Source organism: Pieris brassicae, chromosome 4 (assembly GCF_905147105.1).
Source record: "Pieris brassicae chromosome 4, ilPieBrab1.1, whole genome shotgun sequence".
NCBI lineage: Eukaryota > Metazoa > Arthropoda > Insecta > Lepidoptera > Pieridae > Pieris > Pieris brassicae.
The window spans coordinates 12,620,104-12,643,477 of record NC_059668.1 but is presented as its reverse complement, the minus strand read 5'-3'; the positions used below and the strand labels follow the sequence as shown (position 1 = coordinate 12,643,477).

General features: G+C 34.0%; 3 protein-coding genes across 4 annotated transcripts; 1 reads left to right on the top strand and 2 right to left on the bottom strand.

The window, feature by feature from the left end:
- Positions 1–396: 396 nt before the first annotated feature.
- On the top strand, positions 397–4,182 carry LOC123708456 (STE20-related kinase adapter protein alpha). Its single transcript, XM_045659167.1, has 7 exons — positions 397–727; positions 850–1,082; positions 1,470–1,647; positions 1,909–2,101; positions 2,184–2,307; positions 2,858–2,979; positions 3,884–4,182. Exons 1-7 carry the CDS (start codon positions 563–565, stop codon positions 3,958–3,960), a joined length of 1,092 nt encoding a protein of 363 aa, XP_045515123.1. The 5' UTR covers positions 397–562; the 3' UTR covers positions 3,961–4,182.
- Positions 4,182–12,103, bottom strand: LOC123708455 (triokinase/FMN cyclase-like). 2 transcript variants are annotated; one of them, XM_045659166.1, is made up of 15 exons: positions 11,997–12,103; positions 10,891–11,035; positions 10,590–10,653; positions 10,036–10,146; positions 9,879–9,967; positions 9,472–9,561; positions 8,795–8,912; positions 8,175–8,302; positions 7,790–7,907; positions 7,406–7,641; positions 7,154–7,316; positions 6,105–6,252; positions 5,870–5,969; positions 5,209–5,336; positions 4,182–4,366 (listed from the first exon to the last, which is right to left on the bottom strand). In XM_045659166.1, exons 2-15 carry the CDS (start codon positions 11,023–11,025, stop codon positions 4,252–4,254), a joined length of 1,743 nt encoding a protein of 580 aa, XP_045515122.1. In that variant the 5' UTR covers positions 11,026–11,035; positions 11,997–12,103; the 3' UTR covers positions 4,182–4,251. The 2 variants fall into 2 exon arrangements, with proteins under 2 accessions (XP_045515122.1, XP_045515121.1); XM_045659165.1 differs by lacking the exon at positions 11,997–12,103 and adding an exon at positions 11,529–11,704.
- A 257-nt stretch (positions 12,104–12,360) lies between these two features.
- Positions 12,361–21,684, bottom strand: LOC123709027 (neutral ceramidase-like). Its single transcript, XM_045660107.1, has 15 exons — positions 21,581–21,684; positions 20,873–21,102; positions 19,586–19,729; positions 18,963–19,139; positions 18,335–18,462; positions 17,917–18,115; positions 17,487–17,693; positions 17,151–17,270; positions 16,988–17,077; positions 15,712–15,825; positions 14,768–14,995; positions 14,243–14,338; positions 13,199–13,363; positions 12,938–13,050; positions 12,361–12,558 (listed from the first exon to the last, which is right to left on the bottom strand). Exons 2-15 carry the CDS (start codon positions 21,092–21,094, stop codon positions 12,366–12,368), a joined length of 2,196 nt encoding a protein of 731 aa, XP_045516063.1. The 5' UTR covers positions 21,095–21,102; positions 21,581–21,684; the 3' UTR covers positions 12,361–12,365.
- Between the last annotated feature and the right edge of the window lie 1,690 nt (positions 21,685–23,374).

Below are 23,374 nucleotides of genomic sequence, written 5' to 3'. Positions count from 1 at the left end.
AGTTTATATTAACAATTATTATATTAATATTTGAACTTAATGTTTGACTTGACTTGAATTCAACCACAGTTAAATAGATACAGTAGAGTAGTACTCTGTTATTAGAATTCTATTGTATAAAAAATGAACTATTGAAATTTTTCTTCTTTTGTTTTTTCTGTCAGTGACATTGATACCTTCTTCCAATACAATATTAAATTTGTTAGTTTTTCTTACATTTATTACAACTCCAACAATGCTACGTAACAAATTTACATTAATGAACAGTTAAAATTGTAAATGGTAGTGTCTTATAATCTGTGAGTTTCTTTTCAGCCGACTAACAACTGAATAGTCAATAGTCATTCTGACATAGTTATAGAGAACTGTCATTAATGTCAATTTAAGAGAGCCTGAAACTGACGATTATTTTGATTTGAAACAGCTGTTGTTTTCCTTAATATTTTGTTTATTTATAGACTTGAAATTATAAACAATCTTCTTGTAAACATCACAATTGCCAGCTATGTTCTAACTATCGTAAATGCGTAAATATTGAGCTAGTGCATCCATATCAGGCGAGATGTTTAACCCTGACATAAACGATTATCAATTGACTTCCATAGTATCGGAGTGTTGTGGAGGTATCGCCGTTGTGTATTCAGCCGTTCACAAGCCCGATAATCAAAATGTCGCTATTAAGAGGTATTTTGTGGACAAATCAAGGGAAAAAGCCAATTTGATACAGGTATATTTATTTCTCTTCTCAGTTTAGTAAAAATCGCCAAGAGAACGTTTATTTAGTGAGAACTAAAATTATTATTTGTAGTCAACATAACATTTGTTACAGAAATTGCATTTTTTTTTCAGCAAGACATTCTAACTAGAAAAGAGCTGCAACATCAGAATATACTTCCATACTTGACATCCTTTGTTCATGGCCAGGAGTTATATGTGGTATCTCCTCTAATGGAGCTGGGTTCCTGTCGAGATATATTGGATAGATACTTCCAAGAAGGCCTACCAGAACTTGCCTGTGCCATTGTTTTAAGGGATGTGTTATTGGCGTTACAATACCTACATAAACAGTTTTATGTACACAGGTTGGTTGTTTACATAATATCAAATGTTAAAAATTTAAACCATATTCTGCTCATTTAATAAAAGAATACACAACACATATTGCATATTTACATTTTAATAAAAACCTTCAAATTATTTGTTCATATCACATTACTGTGTTATTCATTTTATTGCATGGCATTGAAAGTTGATATTTTATTACTATTGTTAGTTACCTAGCTATTATTGTTTGGTACTCACACATACATGGCTTACACAGGTTGAGAATTGCATGCTCTATCACTAGGACTTACTATGCGAAAAATTGCCTACATAAAGCAATTATATATTATATATATAAACAAATTTTGAATAATAATAATAAATTTATATCAATTTAAAAATAACTAAATATTGTTGTTTTTCAGAAGTGTGCGAGCGAGTCATGTGTTACTAGATACACAGGGTAATGTAAGGTTATCGGGCCTTCGCAGTGCTGCAAGTATGATGCTGCGTGGGCGACGACAGAAACATCTGCATAGTTTGCCACCCCCTGATCATGATAATGCTAACTTAATGTGGCTAAGCCCTGAGTTATTAGAACAGGTAAAATTCCTACATTATTTCTTTAATAAATATAGTTTGTATATAGACATATTTGATTATGAAAAATGTGGAAACTTATAATTTAAAAATATGCCTCCATATGATTGTATTGCGATAGCAAACTGCATTCAGTTTGGTGATCCTTATTTTTATGGGTGTTTTATGTATAATTGATTTGCATCAATCATCAAATTTAATTGAATAATAGAAAATGCTATTGCAATCATAATTTCATATTTGACTCTGACAGAATTGTTTTAGAATCTCAAAGGCTATGATGAGCAGTCGGATATATATTCCCTGGGAATCTTATGCTGTGAATTAGCCAATGGAGCAGTTCCATTCTCTGAAGTGCCCACTACACTTATGTTCACTGAAAAAGTGAGGGGCAATCGACCGCAACTACTTGACTGTTCATCGTTTCCGGAACCGTTGGATGATGGGGAAATGAAAAGTGAGATTTTTTAGTTTTATTTTGCCTCTATGTAAATATACTAATTTTTTTTTGTGTGGTACAACCTCCTTTATTTTGACAGGTATGTATAACACTGACAGCGGTGTGGGTGACAGCGCAGAGGGAATGTGTCGAGTGCGGCTCGTGTACGCACGACGTAAACTGTCAGACGCCTTTCATAGACTTACTGACAGTGCCTTACACAGGTAATTTAGAATTATGATGTCTACATATAACATTAGTAAATTTTACGTTTTATGTTTAGTAAAGTCAATAACTATTTAACAGATTAAATACAGATTTTTTTAAATAGATATTATATATAATCTTCAAGTCTTAATTTTTTATTATTAAAATATAAATGTGTTGTGATTATAACATTTAAAAAAATTCTAATAGCATTCATGTTTTTGCACTCTTTTCCCAGAAATTAAACTTAATAAATTTTCTGAAAGCAAAGGAGATGCCCCCACTGCAGTAAAACGTTGATTCTTTACCTCAACAAATTATTTGAAAAATATTTTAGACTTTTACTTAGTTATTATGGGTTGGAACCACGGCTAGACTTAACAGACGACGGCACGTCGCGTGTAGGCCACCGGACCACAGACCAAATTTCTAGCGCCACTCCTTTTTTAACAATTCATAATAAACTGTCTCATTTCTCTTTTATATAATCAATTTAACATCACATTAAACGATTACGTATATGAAACAATTCTAATAGGGATATTTAATATTTATTTACGGTCACAGGGATCCAGACAAGCGTCCGTCAGCGAGTCAATTGTTGAATCACGCTTTCTTCAAACAAATCCGACGAACAGACTTCCTGCCAAGCCTTATTGGACGAGTTAAACCAATTAAACCAGACCATTGTAAGTATACCTCTTAGGTTATAGCAGATGGCGAATGATCCGGAAATCGATTCCTGTAATAATTTCTGCAAATTGGTAGGCACAGAAGAATGCTCGTCGACTTGTCTTGAGACAAGGAGACATGGATATGTATATTTTAAAACATTGAAACTAGATAACTTTAAAGGATTTTAAAGCCCCAAAAGGATTAAAAATCTATTGCCTACTCAACGTTTATAAATTGTGTTGTTATTTGCATAGTACATGTGTATCGGGTAGGGATTTTTTTAATGTAATAGGAGGCCCACGGGGCGGCTCCTCTGATGTTAAGTGATACCGCCGCCCATGGACACTTACATTAAGGCTCGCAAGTGCCTTACCGGCCTTTTAAGAATTGGTACGCTCTTTTCATGAACGACCCTTAGTCGAATTGGTTCGGAAAAACTTCAGTGGACAGCTGTTTGGCCTGGTGGGATCCTTGATCTTGTAGGCTCTCCGGCTCTGGCACATAGAAATTGGTGCAAGACTTTAATAATAATAATTTATTGAAAGAATATGGCACAAAAAGGTGGTAAAATAGTATGTTTGCATATTCTGCCACACACAATGGCACGCAAATTTGTCTTAAAGGGGTTTTACATTTTACATTATTTGTCATATGAATTGGTCAATTCTTATATTATTTGTATCGTAAATATCATATCAAATGTTATTAAATTTATAATAATATATATATAAAGTCGTGCAAGGTGTTTAAAAAAAGGTGAAGGAAAACATCATGACGAAGCCGGCATGCGACCCAAAAAGTAACAGAAAAAAATAACCACGAAATATACAAAAATCTGAAGCACAAGCCTAAAAGATTGTAATGGCACTGGTTTATTAATAAGGTCTTATTTTCTGAAGCAAATTTATCTGTCTTCAGGTGATATATCAGCTTTATTACTTGAAGAGAAACTTTCCGATATGGAGATTGAAAAAACCGCGGATTGGGATTTTTAGAATAATATACTTTAATGTATCACTTATAGTATCTCAAATCGCTACTATTTTTGTATCGTAACATTAGAGTCTATATATTTTTATTCTAGACTGATCACCTGTGTCTAACTATAGAAAATGGTTTTAGATTTTTTATCCTCAAAATTTAAACTAAGTGATACATCTAAAATAATGTAGTCTAGTATAAATTATCATTTTATTGTGATAAATAAAATATATCGTTAGTAGAATTTGTTTTATTTATTATTCGTTATCGTATTAAAATAATAGGAGACATTTTTCATTTTCAAATCATAAATTGTCAACCATAGTCGTAAGTATAGATTTGATCCAAATGGCGGATGCTCGTGCGCCGGCGTCTTCATCGCGAATGTAAACGCTCGATACGTACGAGGCACGACCAGCCCTGTATTAAAAAAAATAAGCAAATACAAATATGAGAAAATAATAAATATAATTAAATTAAATTTTTGATGTTATATAAGGATAGAATAACCTTACATCAAAGATTACAAGCGGCCTGCGCCAGTTTGCGCAGCGCCGTTCAATTTATTTTAAATATTTTTGGAAAATGTTCCAACCTCTGCAGCAATGTGCATTCGAATGGTAAAATAATATTTTAAATTGGGCCAGTTTTGTACGAGCTACGGCTGTAGGTATATTTTGCTCATCCAGGCTTTCTTAGTTTTTTAAGCGTGGCGATTTCCTAACTCGTCGGAGTTATATCCCGAGAGCATAGCACGACGTAGGCATTCTCTTCAACTGTTACATTGCATTAATTCGTTACATACATTTAATTATTTCGCTTATATTCTATTGTTGTATGCGAATGTTTAATATAGAGTATAACTAAAATCCTCTATTATTTAAAGCATCCCGATGTCCCAGGAACCGTACATTTTGGTTCTTCGAGCTATCCGGGAATAGCGATCGCATTCGCGTCGAGTTTTTTATTTTATTAAAGATCTAAAATAATATTAGTAGATATATGTGAAACAAAGCATATTAAAATGATTGGGTTTTCAATCAATGCAATGTCCCTTAGAATAAAACATGTTTAAATAGCTAGGTTTAAGAAATGCTGAGCCAGGGCCAATTACAACGATAGCACACACGCATCACTTGTTATGTCTCATTCTTTTTTATTTATTTTCTGTGTCTTTGATTATTGTTATTTCGTGTGTTTCCGTGTGTGTGTTTTGTTAGTAATAAATGTTATGTATATGTCTATATCTAAATGTGTGTCACCTTGCGGTCATGTGGCCAGTATTTTTTGCTCCCAAATCTGCTGCTTCACCGATTTTCAAAAGAATTGTTTTTATGTCAGCCTCTATATTTTCCTTGAATGCTTCCGCTGCATTATGTAACGTATCTAGCTGTTGACAAAAATACATTTAACAATATTATATCCCAGATTTTAGTTTAAAATATATATATATCTGCTTATTATATACACCTATAGAACTTTGTCTATCTTTGAGTATTGATGGGACTAAATAGTATATATAAAAAAAATGAGAAAATAATTATTCATTAATTACAGGTACCGTGCACTTACTAGATAGATAAAATGCCAGAAGTCACCAGACCCAAAAGATACCGTTAAAGTTGCTTTTTATTTATTTGTAATTGCATGCTCAAAAACTAAGTAATATATTCCATTTATTAGTAGATCTTATAATATCTAAAAAATTTAAAACAAAATGTTTCAAACATTAACGAAAGGAAAACATTAATAAAAATTATTAAACATATTTAACTAAGTAATACCTACTTCGGCTGTGTAAGTGGGGGTATGCATGTGCCCATGATGCAGGTTTTTTAGCGCTATGGAGTATGGTTTGTTATTTAGGTATATTATTGCATCACACCACCCAGGAGATAAAGATAGATCTTTACAGTTTCTTACCATAGTTCTGTCACCAGGCTCTGCCCCACCATACTTCGAGATGGCCTCCATTGCGCTCTTCCATGCAGATAACCAGATGTTACGATCATTAGTTTTTCCCCTAACAAATAAAAATATGTTGAGATGATACTTTTTTAACAGTTTATTTTAATATTTAATAATTAGGAACCAGTTAACTAAAACTAACTTGACCCTTTGAAGCTATGAGACGTGTAATAGTACTATATAAACCGACCTTGCCAAAGCCTGTGAGGCAGCAGCGAGACCTAAACTGTAAATGCCACCAGAAGTGCCGCCCATATCTAACTCTGCCATTTCCGAAAGCTCCCACAATACGTTAGACGGATATTCCAACGATGCCGTCTTCAAATATAACTTCACAGCTGTAAAATTACGGTTTTTTTATATATTCTTACAATCGCATAAGTAGTAAGTCCCGTAACCATGCACAATGCTCTGCGCGAAACGTTAGGACAATTTTTAAATTTAATTCACCCTAAACAGTAAAGATACACACACATAAAGGGCGGTTTCAGACTAGTGTTTTTTTATGCGCGTTGAAGCTCGACTTTGGGAGTGCATGTAGGCACATAAAGGTGTGCCTTTGGGCACACGCTTAACTCGTACGAGCGTTGACGCACTTCTAAGCTCATGTAAGGAAAAAGCAATGTTTCTTCGTCAGAATCCATGTTAATAGTGACACGACGCCACTACCGGTTTCAGCGCACACGCCGAAATGTACGTGTAAATTTACGCGCGTCTGGTTTTTTGATGTGCACGTGTAAGCGCGTATACTGAAACGACCGTAGAAGCGAAGAAAAATACGCTAGTCTGAAACCGCCCAAAACGTTTGCTACGTTTGATTAGACTTACGGGCAACCTAGTCCAGGGTTAGGATGTATGACTAGTCAAAAAAAATATTTTTTAATGGAAAATCATAACATCAAAAAGTTTTTATCACAATGCAAAAGACATACCTACCTACCTATATAGGCAATACTGGAAGTGATGTGTCTACTCTTAGCTTATCAAATGTATCTCAATATTGTGTTTATCCTTTTTATCAACCTTAAGAATATTATTACCGTATATTATTCCTATTTGAGGTAGTATTTGTTTGTACACTTGCTATGTTGATAGTTATAACATCTAGGTAAATCTAATACGATATAACAGATTTGTTATATCGTATTAGATTAACTAATTTGAATTTGATGTTATTAAATAATGAAAATAGTAGCCGATACCAGCGCCATTGCTCCGACATATATAATAAAACACTACCTTCGGCAAATTTCTTGATCGTAATACCACAATCTCCATCTCCACAACCCGAGTCCAGTCTGTTTAGGAGTTCTTCGTTCTTCACCAACTCTTCTGCAGCCGCCATCAAACTCTTCTGTATCACATCTTGATCCTTTTTAGTTAATGACGGTCCGGCATCTCCCTAAAATATGTTTTATTTTTATTTTAGGTATACTATTTCCACGACAGTTACACGACCTTTACGTAAGATTAGTAGAACTAATATCATACCTTATGTACATCGCTCTGCAAGTCTTCTTCATCTCCATGTTCCAATTCTTGAGTAGGTCTAACAGACATGACACCTCCAGTCCAGCCCACGGCCTCAGTGGGTTGGTCTAAGAGGTCCAACCATAACTTGCCATGAATCTCATTCAAGTGGAGCAAACAGATTTGGAAACCTTGCATTTCCAGGGAGGTTTTTAGATGCCCAGAATATATTCTTTCAGCGCGGATTTTAGATCTATCTGGAAAATGTGAATGATAAAAATAAAACTAGAAATTATTAGGAGTTTAAATCGGTTTGCTGATCACCTCTGCCTTACTATAGAAGTCCTCTTTGGATTATGATATCTATAATATAGGAAGACCGATCAAAGTATAAAAAGAAGTTACCTAAATATTGTCTTGCTTCAGCTGCGATGATATTCATTTCCATGATAGATGTACCACCCATATTGTTGATCATAATAGCTACTGTAGCTCCTTGTTTAAGCTTCAAATGACTTATCACCTATATAGGAAAAAGTAAATATATTCTAGCAGCTTTTGACTTCATCTCGATCTTCTTAAGTTAATTTGTATTTAGACTCTTTCAAACCAAAGGTGATAGTTAAGGCTATAACTAAACTCCGGTGATGTAAGCGTAAGTACAATTTTCTACACATATATGATGATTCATCGTAGGGTAATTTGGTTAGAACTGTAGTTTAAATATGAAACCTTCGTGACTTGAATCCGCAGAAGCGTTCAACTAACGAGCCTCGCAAATTTGAAATACCTGGTCAAGTATAAGTTTAACAATGTCTTTAGCTGTTCCCATCTTCCGCTTTTCAATACCGGCTTCGCCGTGAACTCCTGCGCCGATCTCCATCTCATCTGATGCTATCTCGAACAAAGGTGGTTGACCTGCAAAAAAATTGCAAAAAAAACCTAAGCTTGTTAATTTCTATAAATACAAATAAAACAAAAACAAACTACAACTACAAATATATTGCCTGTGCAATATATCGTGTGGTAAATGTAGATAACTAGAGCATTGTTGGCCTAGTAGCTTCAGCATGCGACTCTCATCCCTGAGGTCGTAGGTTCGATCCCCGGCTGTGCACCAATGGATTTTATTTCTATGTGTGCATTTAACATTAGCACGAACGGTGAAGGAAAACATCGTTAGGAAACCGGCTTGTCTTAGACCCAAAAAGTCGACGGCGTGCGTCAGGCACAGAAGGCTGATCACCTACTTGCCTATTTGATTAACAAATTATTATGAAACAGATACAGAATCTGAGGCTCAGACCTAAAAAGGTTGTAGCGCCATTGTTTTTATTTTTTAAGTGTAGGTAACTGGTTTCATGGTATAAACTTTTGGCAGAAACTTTTTTGATCAATGATAATAAATACCTGGTAGAGAGCAAGCAGTCAGACAGACACCCAATGTCGCCATGTTTTTGTTAACTTCAAGTGCCATCTCGCGAATCGATTCCACATCATATCCCTTTACAGCCATAGCTCCACACAACTGAAACATTAATTTGAATACATTTTAATTTATTAAATCATATGTAATGCATTTTCTATAATTACAATCAATCTATTAAATAAAATACATAACGATGAACATAAATTTTACAAAAAAATTACACTTCAACCACAAAGTTTAGTTACGTAAAAATACATAGTCGTCTAACAATGCGGGTTATGTATCCGATTAACAACGTTTTTTTTACTATCAGTAGCCCACTATCGAATATATCAAGCTCTGTACGCTACGCTACTTACAGAGGTTTTTTTGTTGTATTCGCGAAAGATTCGAATACATAAACCAAAAAAGATAGAGATAGAAAATTGTCTAATGAAACTGATATTTAAATGTATATTCTTAACTTCGTTCTTTATATTTTTATTAAAAACAAGCAAAGAATTATATCGAATTCGATGCAGTGAAGAGAAATTATCCGAAATCAAAAAAATCGCTTTACAAATTTAAACAGTAGCCGTCAATATCAGCCAAATTATTTTCCACTTTATAAGGAACATATATATTTATGTTATATGGTTAATTACTTAAACTGCTATACCTTATAAAAGAAAACTTCCCCACACATACTCCGCCCTCCAGTTTTATTTTGACTCGATGCGACGTCTTCTCCCACAATAAGACTTTCCACCTGTGTCAAATAACTGAGAATGTTATACTAGTTTAACAATGTAAAACTATAAATATTAGTGAATAAGTGTTAGTGGATGTTAGACTTAAATTCTAAAGTCGTAAATAAAAAATAGAACTCACGAACAGAGTATATTCCTCTTAATAGAGACTGAATGTTAATGTCCTTTTTAGTGAAGTAGTTTAACCTTAATTACTTATTAGTCTTATGTTAGGCTAGATCGTAATGTCTCATGACGTCTCAGTGAAGAATTAGTTGTATTAGTATTTAATTTAATTTATTAGTTTTGGCCATTGATACAAATACTATATATTAACCTTTATTCCCGAAATTTTAGCTTTTTCAATAGCTTTACCGAAATTCAATCTGTCTCCCGTGTAGTTTCCAAGTATCACCAAGACGCCACCTATAAATTAGCATTGGTATTTAACACAAATACAAAATATATTTAATTAAAAGTGGAATTACACCTACCTGAATTGTATTTATACAGTTGTGTTATTCCGTACAGGACATGGCCTGTTGGTGGAGATGCAAACACTCCTCCAGCCACTGAACCATCCAACATCCCAGAGCCGATCAATCCTATTATTTATAAACTATTTTAATTAAACATTTATGAAAGAGGACTAACATCTGTATTAGCTGAGCTCAAAAAGTGTATTTAATACCGGCGAAACAATAATGTTTCATGTCCAACTTTGATTTTGTTCCTTTGTAGTAGAGACTCTTAATCTGTGGGGTTCAAGTGCATAGACCCTAATTAAAGATTTAAGTATGCGCCTAGTTGATAGTAGCGGTGACCCCAGAGCTGGTGCTTTCCTCGCTCAACGAATGAGTAAGGCAATACAGCGAAAATTACTGCTGAATTAAGGTACACTGCCAACGGTCCCTAACCAAACTTTTTAAATTCGTTTTAATTTTCTATTTAACAATTTTTATTATTGTTACTACTATGTAGGTATATTGTAAATACTGTATATCTATGGAGTGTAATGTATATGAAATTAGAAATAACAGTCCAATACCTGCTGCAAATGGTTCATGGCCAGATCCACCACCTCCCAGTATCGCTACCCTTTTAGAATCTACCTAGAAAACAAATAAATAATACTAATAATGTATAAATATGTATAATAAAGCTTCAACTTAGTCTAAATTTTTCAAAAAGCGACTTTAAGTTATTAACCCCCAATAACATCTGTTAAATAATTGTGACAAAGTAATACTTTGGTATTTGCGTTTGTGAATATCAGGTGTTTGATGTTTGGTGATACCGCCTTAAAGGCTAACTTGATTACACTCAATTTTTAGTGATAATTTACTCACATTTTGTCGTATAGTAATGACTTTATGCTTCGGATGAAGTCTCAAACTAGGATAAAGAGCCACAACTCCAAGCAGATTATCGTCCACACACGTTTCTGGACTATTTATTATCTTCTTTGTAATTGTTTTCGCCATCGTTTATTACCTGTGACAATTGGTGTTATGTTAATGTAAGTAGGTGCTTTGTCAGGAGCAGTGTTGGCCTGGTGGCTTCAGCATGCGACTCTCATCTATGAGGCCATAGGTACAATCCTCAGCTGTGCATCAATAGACTTTCTGTTTATGTGCGCATTTAACATACGCACGAACATTGAAGGAAAAAATCGTGACCGGGCTTGCCCAAAACGTAAAACGTCAGGCAGAGGTGGCTGATCACCATTCTTGGCTATTAGATTGAATAATGATCATGAAACAGATGCAGAAATCCCGACATCGATTGATGTTTTCGAAATCAAAACAAAAACATTTTATGACATAACATTGGCATCGTCATAATTTTAATCTTAATTATATTTTTTAAATAACGAATGTGCTTTCTAAAACTGGTATTAAATATATAAATAGAAACTATTAGGTATCTCAATATGTATGTGTTAATCACTGTTCGACCTCTTATAATTCATATTAAATTTACTTACCTTGAAATTTTTAAACACTCACTTGTATCACTAAACAGTGCTAAGACAAATGGGTATATCGCTTATCAAATATTTATCGTCGTTAAGTTTATGACCCCAGATATTTTAGTGTTTACAATGCTAATGTCGATATGTTTATTATTACAGCGATTAAACAAAACATAATAATGTTTTAATTTCTAATACAGTAAAAGAACTTTCAAAAAAAGGTTTTAGTTACGTTCAACAAATACGTTGAAAGTTTCTTTATGATGTTTTTATCTAGGAAGAACATAATTGACAGTTATAGATTTGAAGGAAAACTATTGCTTATTTTACAAGCTACATCAAGACAGCGTGGGCAAATCTCGGTGTATTCATCACGTTGCATTTGGTATCCTTTTGCACTGTCAATTTTGAATAGTTATTATAACTTTTAAAAAAACTCTTATTTGATTAATATGATTTCTGTATAAGTAAAGTACCTACATTAGTTGTAATCCTTTAAAATCTTCTGAAAAGTCATAATTTCACAGATTTTGTCGTAATGTATGCAGTTGTAATAACAGTGACAAGACTATCTAGTACAAACGCATGAAAAACACTGAATGTCGCATGGTATTTTACACTATATTTAGACCATAATTCTTAGCAATAAGGGTGATTATTCCGTGTCAAGACTCGTGCACGTGATACATGAGGAAGTACTATATTTATAACTATAATTGACGACTCGTGGCTTCGTAACTCTGTCATGTACTAAGTATACTCAACACGTGTACTCTGAATGTACTATGTTTAATTCCTAGATACATAAATGATTGATTTACTTATTCAAAATAAAACAAATTAATAAAATTAACTATTTATTGTATTAATATTAAAGCTGGCGGATCTTCCTTCAAAATTTCTAAAACTCCCCTGGATTCCCCTTGCAGTCCCATAGTACACGATGCGGTATGGAACCTGGAGGATCGGAATGTCAACAGGAATAGTCCACTCAAAGGTTGCGGTACTCGTTCCTAAGATGGACTCTTGTTGCCATGTGAATCTGTAAGATATAAAAAAATAATACAATTATATCTCACATTGTTATACTGATAAGAAATAGAGTAAAATAATATTAAGTTAGTTATTTCAGTAAAATGATATTTTGTAAAAATTTAATTAAACAAACTTAGAAAAAATAACGTCGACGAAACATAAAGCATCACAGATTTGCTAACACTAATACACATAAACGTACGATGTTATAATGCTTGTTAAACGAGAAATAAATATATCACAAATATATTTGTTTGAAATAATCATAATAATCGACCTAAATCAGAAATAATTATTATTTCGCTGATTACGAACGCATTGAATATTTCAATTAGGAGTATTTTACTACAGATGTACTCGAAAGTAAGGTGTTAGTAGGTACTAACTTGGTACTCCAGTCAGCATCAGTAGCCACAACCAGCCATCTACCCAGTTCCAGTCTCTCAACTGTGGCGTGAGTTGACTCCTGGCGTAAATTGTTTCGCGGGTTTGCTGCAATCTTCGAAAATAAAAGTTTTAAAATGCATTACTATTCTCAGAGTCTGGATCTCAGGAACTAGACATTATATATACATTCCATGCGAATAATATTCAAACTTTCCGCTATATACTTCGAAACACGTCCAGGATTTTGAACAAATACTTACAAATGTAGCTTTAACAGTATCCCCTGGCCGTGCCGACTGTGGTTCCTCCAATACATCTCCAAAGTTGCGACCCATTGGTGCTACATCTAAGATCACGGATGGGATGAGGCTTATAGTATTGTTACGATAGTCTATGGGCGTTGGGCCCGCTGGAACATTACCACCCTGAAAAATAACAAAATGTGTACACAATATTATTACGCCAACCATATTTGCTTAATAAGAGATAAGATTTCAGTGTTTTTAAATCTAAGACAGAGCGGTTACTCAATATATACACACAGTATACGAATATTGTTAATTGAGCATGCATTAAGGAAAATCAATTGCATTTTGAACGTACGTCCTTAGGGTTAAGCGACACACGGCAAACACAGATATTAATCAAAAGCTATGTTAACAATTTATTTGAATAAAGATTACTTAATATAAAAATATTATTTATTAGCCTGTAAATAAATTTTGTTTGAAAAAAAATTCCATTTTTCTTTTTGGAAAATACCACTTAAGGGTCGCCTATACGGTCGCACAACTCCAAAAAAGCACATTGTTTATTTCCATTTTTTGTCATCGTTTCTTGAAGTATGGCAAATGGAACAAATATATGGTGGAGTTGAGTAGTTTATGTATCCATTTTGAAAGATCGATACACGATTTAAAAAGCTTCACTCGATAGAAAAAAATAGCCAATTTTTAACACATTAAATTCATTTTATGACGAAAATGTATACGGAACATGAGTTTAAAATGTACACGATATATTTTATCACAAGCCAAGCAATCTATTTCAAAAAAAAAATTGATAAAATTACATTAATTTAATGTTTTACATAACTAATTGTTATTACTAGCCGGCGCGCCTCTGCGCTCCAGCTCTCCTTTGCGTACCGCAATCTACCCCGAGACACTGACACATAAATTCGTGCTGGGATAGGGCCTTAATAACGAAGCCTATTTTTAAATCATTGTTTGCTATTATTTTGATGCAGGGTACATTTTTGAATTAACGATGTACCTGTTAAAGACAAACCCGTTTTTATTTACCTCTAACGCTATATTAGTAAACTCTCTAAATTTGTTAAGGAATATATCCAAAGTGTTCGGTCCATATATGACTGATGCTGCCTCGTATCTTTGCACCTGGAAGAAAAATTATATTAATTTTATATTCTTTCTTTCTTTTTATTTATATTCTTTGTTTTATATCAAAAATTGCTCGCTTTCTGGTGCTCCGACAGTGGTATGAGGTAAAAATTAAATGTTAAGACTATGATAAAATATGACTTTGCAGTTTCATCATCGGACGTAGAGGCAGCATGAGAAATTCCACCTGCATCCCCTCGACGTCCATCCTTTCACAACTGAGCATTTTTTTAAGGAAGTTTTTGAAACCAGCTGCCCACTAAAGTATTTCGGGACCAATTCGACTAAGGGTCGTTAAAGAAAAGAAGCTCTGACATTGAGTGTCCATTGGCGGTATTACTTGACATCAGAAAAACTAATTATCCATATAGATAGATATATGAAATGAATAAAATAGGGACAAAATTTGTAAATTAATTTTATTACCTGGTATTCCTCAAACGTAGTAATATAATGTATATATTCATTACAGAGCGAGGATACAACCACTCTTGGTTCCAATGTTTTTTCCTCCAGAATCGAACTGACGACATCCTTTATCCGCCTGCCTGCCATTGTCGTGGGCTCACCTGGGACGCCAGCTATTGCTAAGCCAGCGAGCCAAATTAGAGAGACTGATACCACGCTAGAGTGCCAGGGAAATGGGAAGTTTGCCTGAAAAAAAAATTAAAGTTACAATTAATAACTTCATATAGATATTTAATAGAGAATGCTTCAAATTGCTATTTCTGTTTCACCCTTATCTCTTTTAAGTCGTGCTATTTTCTGATCGGCTTCAGTCTGCGACTCTCATTCCTGTGGTGAGTTCGTAGATTCGAGCCTGGGCTATGCACCAATGGACTTACTGTCTATGTGCGCGTTTAAACTCGATATACCGTTTTGATCTATATATCAGAAGGTTGATTATCTACTTGTCTATTAGAAAGAGAAATGATCACAAAACAGGGACAGAACCCATCTCATTCATTCTGGATAAATAGATTATCCAATACAATAAATATTAGTAGTAGGTACGAATAGTATTGGCCTAGTGGCTTCAGCGTGCGAAGCTTATCCCTGAGGTCGTAGGTTCGATCCCGACCAATGGATTTTCATTACATGTGCGCATTTAACATTAGCTAGAAGGAAAACACCGTGAGGAAAGCGGCTTGCCTTAGACCCAAAAAGTCGACGGCGTGCGTCAGGCACAGAAGGCTGATCAACTACTTGCATATTCAATTTACAAAGGATCATGAAACAGATACAGCAATATAAATAATTCAGAAATCTGAGGCCCAGACCTAAAAAGGTTGTAGCGCCATTGATTTTTCATTACTTTTTTTATTAGTAGTAAGTAGTTCCTGAGATAAGGGAATTCAAACGTTACATACCCTACCAGTGGCGAGAAGAATCGGTTTTGGCGCGTGACATTCAATGTCTTCAACAGTCGGATTCGCTACTACGCCGCTTATGGCATCTAATAATGTATTATTATTTAGTGTGCCCTGAAATGGTACAACATAAATTTGTAAGCACACTTTTAATATTATAAGCTGATGATAGTTTTGAAAAGCTTTATTTTATTGTTTATATATAAGTTTGAAACAACAAATACATATCAATTATATTAGAACATATGCAAGTTAGCTAGCAACCACAAAATAAAAAAAAATGTGCGTGTACACGTAAGAAGTGAAACTTATTTTTCGAAAAATTATCTACTATATGCAACTTTAAAGAAATTGGTTAAATAAAGTAAAATTAGATAAAGTTTAACAAAAGGATTTTATTGTCATTGAAATAAGACACAAAATTAATATAATTATTTCATTTTACCTTATTACTACTAAGATTATTACAGAATTCCAATAATTGTAATAGAGATAATCATTGTTATCGTTATTATATTTCTTTTTATTAATGGCTTCAAATAAACCGTGGTAGGGACAAGAAAAAGCTAGAGAAGAGAAGGAGTAGTAAACAGATTATAAAAGGCATTCCCTAGTTTAAGTTTAAAGTTATACAGTTCATGTAAAGTCAATGAATTATAGTTAATCAAGACATTATTGGAGTGTTTAATTTCATACCCTAAGATCTAGATCACTAGCCCTTACAAAAGTAACAGATAAACTAGCCGTAGGTACGTATAGAAAAGTTTTATTTCTAGTAACTCTAGGATTACAAAGAAAGGAAAATTTAGTAAGAAGGTTAGAATGAGTATAACAGTTAAAAATTTATACAAAAGATCAATGAATCTACCTTGACATAATATAAACGAGAAACTCGTACGTTTGTCATCGACCACGCAAGTGTAGACGACGCAAAACCTTATAAGGAAACGTGCATTTTGAAATGTGGTGACCAAATTACAGTAGCATATCCTAAAATACTACGGACAAGTGTTATGTAAAGAGTTACTGTACTTTTAACGTTTGCATTTATAACCGTGAAATATCTGGCATGGATAATTTATTTTTAATAGAACAGTGGGCCAAAGGATGAGCTATCTGATGTTAAGTGATGGAAACTTACAATATGCTTGCGGCTGCATTGCCGGCCTTTTGAGAATTGGTACGGTCCCTTCTTAAAGCTTAGCTGCTAGAACGCAACTATGTGGTTGTTCTTGGATTCGAAACCAGAGTTATCGGTAAAGAGCTGGGTACATACCTGTGTGATATTAAGTAGATTAGCGCCATCTATAGTCCCTGAAGCGAAACTGTAGCCGAGGCCTGGAACGCAACCGCTCACTGGATTAGACTGTAATTTTTGGATAGTTCTAAGTTAATGAATTCAATTCGTGTAATATTTATAATTAAAATGAGATACTTACAGTATCAAAAGTCCTTGAGACTGGATTGTACTTAGCAACGGTCTGTGATGGCATCTCCACAAATTGATGAACAACACCGATTTCTCCTCGCAACTCTTCACCAGGTCTGTTCAGAACACCCTGAATTATAAATTGGCCATATTTGTTTTTTGTTAATAAACCCGCTCAATATATTAGTATGATACATTCAAAACGCCAAACTGAGTAGAACATAGATACTAAAAAGATAGAACTATATCATGGTTACAAATTATGTATCGATTGGATCTAATCACAGTACATAAATATAATATAAAGTATGGTAAATATTTTGTCAAGTTTTTATGAAATACTGACCAGAGCACCTTCGTACACCCAAGTCCCAATGATCCTGGTACTCTCAAACATATCATTTCCAGGTCCCACTGAAAAACAAAGTTCCCACTGGTCGCACAACTCGAACTGATTGTCACAAGACTCTCCGCTAAATTCACAGCGTGCTCCTCGTGTATTTGGAGACACATCACCTTGACTTGCAGCAAAGAAACCGGCTACTATCGATGGCTGAAAGAAATCTTCTTTTAAATAGGCCATTAACCAACACGTCATAGTAACCTGGGTGTATTCACACCCTTCAATTTCTGGCGGGCTATAAAAACTGACTGAAAAAATGATCAAAATGTTAAGTTTCAAGAAGGACCACAATGCAGGTTATAGATTTAGATGCCTTTCTCTGATGCTTCTAAGTTATAATTTATATAAAATATAACAATGTTAAGCCATATACCTTCCCAATCTGACTTCCAGGGTTAAGCGTTTCCTCCAGCTTCATTGCTGCATATCCCAGATTATCCGAAGATACGAGATGATTGGTCATATTCATACTAGTGGTGTGTACTCCAAACCAGCTCATCACGCCATGGAGGCTGCCATCGGCCTTCTCTATACGAACTACGGATAAGTCTGTGTCTGTATTGGTGTTGTATCTACAAAAAAAATAACCAATAACAATGATTTATATTTACTTACACTTTCACATATACGTTATGAAGCACAAAACTGCTAGTACTAAGATTATCTAAACATAATAATCTATTTATCATTGTTATTATCTGCCTGATTCTGATTCACTTTTCATATAACAAGATTATATAGAAAATATAAATATTATATGCAAATAGATGTTTTGATAGATTACGTCTGACCTGTTTTTTTCCTCTTCAGGATTTTGATTGTAGGAGAAAGGTGATCTATTCAACTGAGCGTTTAAAACATTGGCGCTTCCGTAGAACAAGCGAGAGGGAACTATGTTCTCATGAGCGCGTACAATACTCTGCAAGATAAAAGAATCAAATCAATGGCACTACAAACTTTTTAAGTCTGGGGCTCAGATTTCTGTATCTGCTTCATGATCATTTGTCAATCGAATAGGCGAGTAGGTGATCAACATCCTGTGCTTAACACACGGTCGATTTTTTGGGTCTTTGGGTCGAAGGCGAGCCCGGTTTCTTCACGATGTTTTCCTTCACCGTTTGAGCGAATGTATTTAACGCTTATAGAAAGAAAGTCAATTGGTGCTCAGAAGGGGATCAAACCAACAACCTCAGGGATGAGAGTCGCACGCTGACGCTAGGCCATCACGGCTGCAAGTTGAATAACAATGATAATAAAATAATTGCTATTCCAGTTCTTTAGTTTTATGCATCTTCAAATCACTAGTCAGCAATAACAAGATTCATTTGAACTTAGTCAAACTCTTACATACTTTTAAATTGTTACGATTTGTATACAATTATTGTTTATCATATACTGTACCTATAGAATTTTACTTACCCTTGTAATTCCCTCGACATAAGCGTCCAATGTCTCCTTTGAAAATCCCAGTATGGAGACGTCTAATATAAAATCTACAAGATGGCCGCCAGGTCCACTGTGTGTATGTGTCGCTGTAAGTATGACGTTACGTAGCGTGTACATATCTCCGTAAATCTCTTGAAGTTTATTTACCACCTGAAAAAAATCCATATTTCTATATTGAATATGCATGGATACAAATACTATATTTCTATAGAATTCAACTTGGTAGGGTTCGGGCTCGGATTCAGTCGCAACATAAACATATAAAATGACAGTATAATTACAAATTAAATGATGAAAAACCTCGTAAATGAACTCGATATGGATCGAAATAGCTATTGAATTTATGTCGTATGCAAGCATATAAAAAAATTAGTCAAAGATGAATTATATAAATCACTGCAATTAGCAATTAGATTTTTTTAATCCGTTTATAGGCAACAGGTATGCAGTTCTGTTCACAAATATGGTTTATTTGATCGGATAGCTTAGGTAAGTTTTCATTTATAAATTTAATTGTAAGAAACAATATCTTTAGCAGATGAGAAAAACATTGAATTAGATCTTAAAGTGGATATAAAAGAATTGTATGTACCAACCTCTCTTCTTACGCCAATCCCGATTGCCAGGACATCTGCTGTCACCAGAACGATCCTGGTATCTCCTTGAACAAAAATAAACGCACGCGAGAACTGGCGCGTGTGGATACCGCGACCTGATTGACCGATGTCCGCGTAACCCATCTAAAAATGTTTTATTAACTTAGAGATAAAGTTTATATCAAATTCTTTTGATACAAAGGGTAGTTTTATTTTCCTTTCAATTAGCACGTGGTTGTATAAGGCAAAAGATGAAGAATATCGTGAGGATACAGGGTGATATACTTGCTATATTAAATTAGCAATAGTATGATGGAGAAAGCTGACAAATATGTAAATTACTACAATGCGTGCGATTTGAGTGAGATGCTTAACATCCAATACGCTAGTCATACTTAACGCTATATTTCGGATATACGAAAAACTAAAATTATAAATTTACCTAAGTCCATAAAAGTGTTTATTTATTTAACTACAACAAATTTAAGAATTCATATGTTAAAGCATAATACGTATATAACTTAATCCTGGCTATTGCGTTTCATTTGGGTATCACAATGTCTATTTCGTTAGTATTACAAAACAATTGAGTACCTTTGTATTAGAAAATTATCGTTTAGATAATCAAATTGGTCAGTTATTTCATAAGCTATTTATCAACCCATATCTGGGATTATTAATAGTATTCACTTATTAGTTATTAGTTGAAGTGAAGATGGAAAACTTTTAATTACAAGTAAGATAACGCTCAGGGTGGGCAGACACATATTTTGATTCCCATCGTTGACTTCAAGACTAACCTAAGCTTTGTATAAGGATTAGTAACATTAATCACAACAACTTAGCAGAGGCTTCTTTGTTGAACTCATCAAAGAAGCTCAATTTTATCAAATATTTTGATAATAGATACAACTGTAAAATCTTTGTTTGATCTCCGACGCTATAATAAAAAAAGAACATATCATAAGTTTACAATTCAAAAGCGCTATCGTGGGTTGGACTTAGTTTCCGTACTTGCGTATTAACATTTATAACATGTATAAACATTTTTTCTAAATGACGTTTGACAGCGCTCTAGACGAGATGGTTACTAAGATATGAATCAGAATATGGACCGAGACTGTTGTACGTTTAACTTTATCCCAGAGAAATAATAAATATAGGATTATCTTTTTTTGAATAAAACGGGATTACGTTGTATGAATTAGTATAACGTTGTATGAATTAGTATAACGTTGTATGAATTAGTATAGGGCAATTGAGCTCTAATTTGGGTTAGATACTTACGAAATTAATCTGTACACATGGTCCTGTCATATCAGCTATCCCAACTCCGATATCGTACAAAATATCCGGGTCCCTTGGTTTTTCTGTGGTAGATGTAGTTGTGGATACATCATCCTTCTCCGCAGAATCGTTCACCACCAAAATAATCACCGCTGTCAAACCGGCAATCACACCGAGCGTGATCCCCAACATCACCACTTTACCCACGATCGGTATCGCCATTTTTACCTCTACAATAAAATTTACAAAGTTATGTATTTTAACTTATCTTGATGACATTACACTATGTGCAATGTGCTTTAGATTACAATTGTCATATGTATCCTGTTCATTATCCCCTTGATGTAAGAAGAAATTATTATTTTTTTCTTTATAGAACAAATCCTCTTGCCCGTTGAAAGAGGATCATCTGATGCTAAGAGATATAGACACTTTCAATGCTAGAGGGTCTCGCGAGTGCTTTGCCTTTTAAGGATTGATACGCTCTTTTATTGAAAGATCCAAAGTAGAATTAGTTCGGAAATACTTCAGTGGGCAGGTGGTTCCACATAACATAAGTCTTAAAAACGCTCAGTTATCGAAAGACGGACGTCGTAGAATAAAGAAGTAAAAAAACTAGTACTAATTTATGTTTAATTACCATAACCCCCCGAACATTTATTTCTCCGGTAATAGAACGTGACAAAGAAGGTATCCAAAAATACTCACCGCTATTTAAGTCTCAATATAAAAATTGCCTCAATTTTGTAATTTAATCTAAAACATATCCACAACAGAACACGTGTTTTAATCGATTGGCAATTTTAATTACTATAAATGCTATCAAAACTGTATCTGAGTTTAATCTTATAGACATTAATTTCGATAATTAATTGTTATATAAGTTCGTATTATTTTCATATTAAAATCTTATCAATGGATTATTTGGAAGTTATGTAGAAGATAAAAAGTGCAGATGTTTGGCGGGATTTGTCAAATATCACAATAGATGGCGCTATGGTTCTACTTATTTATTAACACTTCATTACACTACAATATAAAAAAAATTACATAATTAAATCAAAAGGAGGGCAACTGGCGGCCTTATCGCTTTCGAGCGATCTCTTCCAGGCAACCACTGTGACTAAAAAAAAGGAATTAAATTACATAACATAGGCAATTAGTGCAAAAATACATATTATATACAGTTATCAAGACAAAACTAAACAGGAACAAAAAAACAAACTAAACTAAAAAGATGATACATTAAAAATATAAAGTAAAAAGACACATAAAACACGATAATTTAAGATAAGTCTCACGTCGGTTAGTAGTTAGTAAGAAAGTTAGGGATACGATGTGGACCGGTAATGTTCGTACAGAAGAGATTTAAAGGAAGATAGAGAAGGAGCTAAGCGAATAGGGACGGGAAGTGAATTCCATAGCCTAACTGCAGAGACCTTAAAGGAATCGCCAAGAAAGGAGGAGATGGGATGTCAAGGATATAGTTTTCGGACTTACTTACATAGTTACATGATACGCGCTTATCAGTAGCAATAGCTATTTCAATGAGCTTCTAGATCTAAGTTTGTCAGTATGCGGTACGTATATTTAAAGAACTATATCAACAATTGGTTACGAAAGCTCAGTCGGGAACGCTGCTGCAATCTGCTGAGTACGCTTTTGACTGCGAATCTATGTATGTTTATTCTCGATTTGTATTCTGTTCAGCAAAAATTCCTTCATCACACACACGTTTTGATTGCTTTGGCTTGTACCATTATTTTTGTCCGAGTAAATATATATCTTATTGAGTTTTCCACTTCTTACGTTTACCTTAACTAATTCTTTTTTTCACCGTGGTTGTCTGGAAGAAATGGCTCGATAGCTATAAGGCCGCCAGTTGCCCTCCTTTTTGTATTTTTTTAAATAATTTTTTATTTAGTTCTCAAATTGAATCATAATAACGAACATTGTATGAAAGCATTACTGGCTGTCAAAAAAAATCCTCGTGAAAAACAAATTAAAAATATATATATTTGTAAGGAAATACTTAAAAATTATGTCTCTAAATAAATAAATATAAATCTGCTGAGTTAATTAACTATAATATCTTCCAGGTCAAAAAAGGTAATGTTAGGAGACACGTTTTGTACTTTAAGTCCCTCGCCTCACTCTCGATTTACATCTAGCCCCACTCTAGATTTACCTCTGGCCTCAATCTGAATTTACCTCTAGCCTCATTCTGGATTTATCTCTTCCCTAAAAAACAAGTGGTTAGCTCCCTTTGTCTATTAGTTGCACATTTTTTTGACATCACATTTCGTCACTTGGGTCTATATTTTGTAAACCAGTAACATCAATAGTTTCGGAGATTTCGTACATTCTATAATAAAAGCGCTGGCAGACTTTTATTATAACAATAATTATTTTTTGGTTTAACTTAAAAGTAGAGACACGCGTTTAGTATGTTTATTTTAGTTAGTTTCAAGAGAAAAACAAACACATTCGTAATAAAAAATA

What these genes read in the sequence shown, in the direction of transcription:
- LOC123709027 (XM_045660107.1), bottom strand. Translation starts at nt 21,094, where the DNA reads ATGGCGATACCGATCGTGGGTAAAGTGGTGATGTTGGGGATCACGCTC. An exon ending in GGATTGGCGTAAGAAGAGAG is followed by an intron (nt 19,140 to 19,585) that starts GTTGGTACATAC and finishes GATTTTTTTCAG; the next exon opens with GTGGTAAATAAACTTCAAGA. An exon ending in TTCTTCTCGCCACTGGTAGG is followed by an intron (nt 14,996 to 15,711) that starts GTATGTAACGTT and finishes TTTTTTTTTCAG; the next exon opens with GCAAACTTCCCATTTCCCTG.
- LOC123708456 (XM_045659167.1), top strand. Translation starts at nt 563, where the DNA reads ATGTTTAACCCTGACATAAACGATTATCAATTGACTTCCATAGTATCG. An exon ending in AAAAAGCCAATTTGATACAG is followed by an intron (nt 728 to 849) that starts GTATATTTATTT and finishes TTTTTTTTTCAG; the next exon opens with CAAGACATTCTAACTAGAAA. An exon ending in GCCCTGAGTTATTAGAACAG is followed by an intron (nt 1,648 to 1,908) that starts GTAAAATTCCTA and finishes GAATTGTTTTAG; the next exon opens with AATCTCAAAGGCTATGATGA.
- LOC123708455 (XM_045659166.1), bottom strand. Translation starts at nt 11,025, where the DNA reads ATGGCGAAAACAATTACAAAGAAGATAATAAATAGTCCAGAAACGTGT. An exon ending in TGCAGAGCGATGTACATAAG is followed by an intron (nt 7,317 to 7,405) that starts GTATGATATTAG and finishes AACATATTTTAG; the next exon opens with GGAGATGCCGGACCGTCATT. An exon ending in GATCAAGAAATTTGCCGAAG is followed by an intron (nt 6,253 to 7,153) that starts GTAGTGTTTTAT and finishes GTAATTTTACAG; the next exon opens with CTGTGAAGTTATATTTGAAG.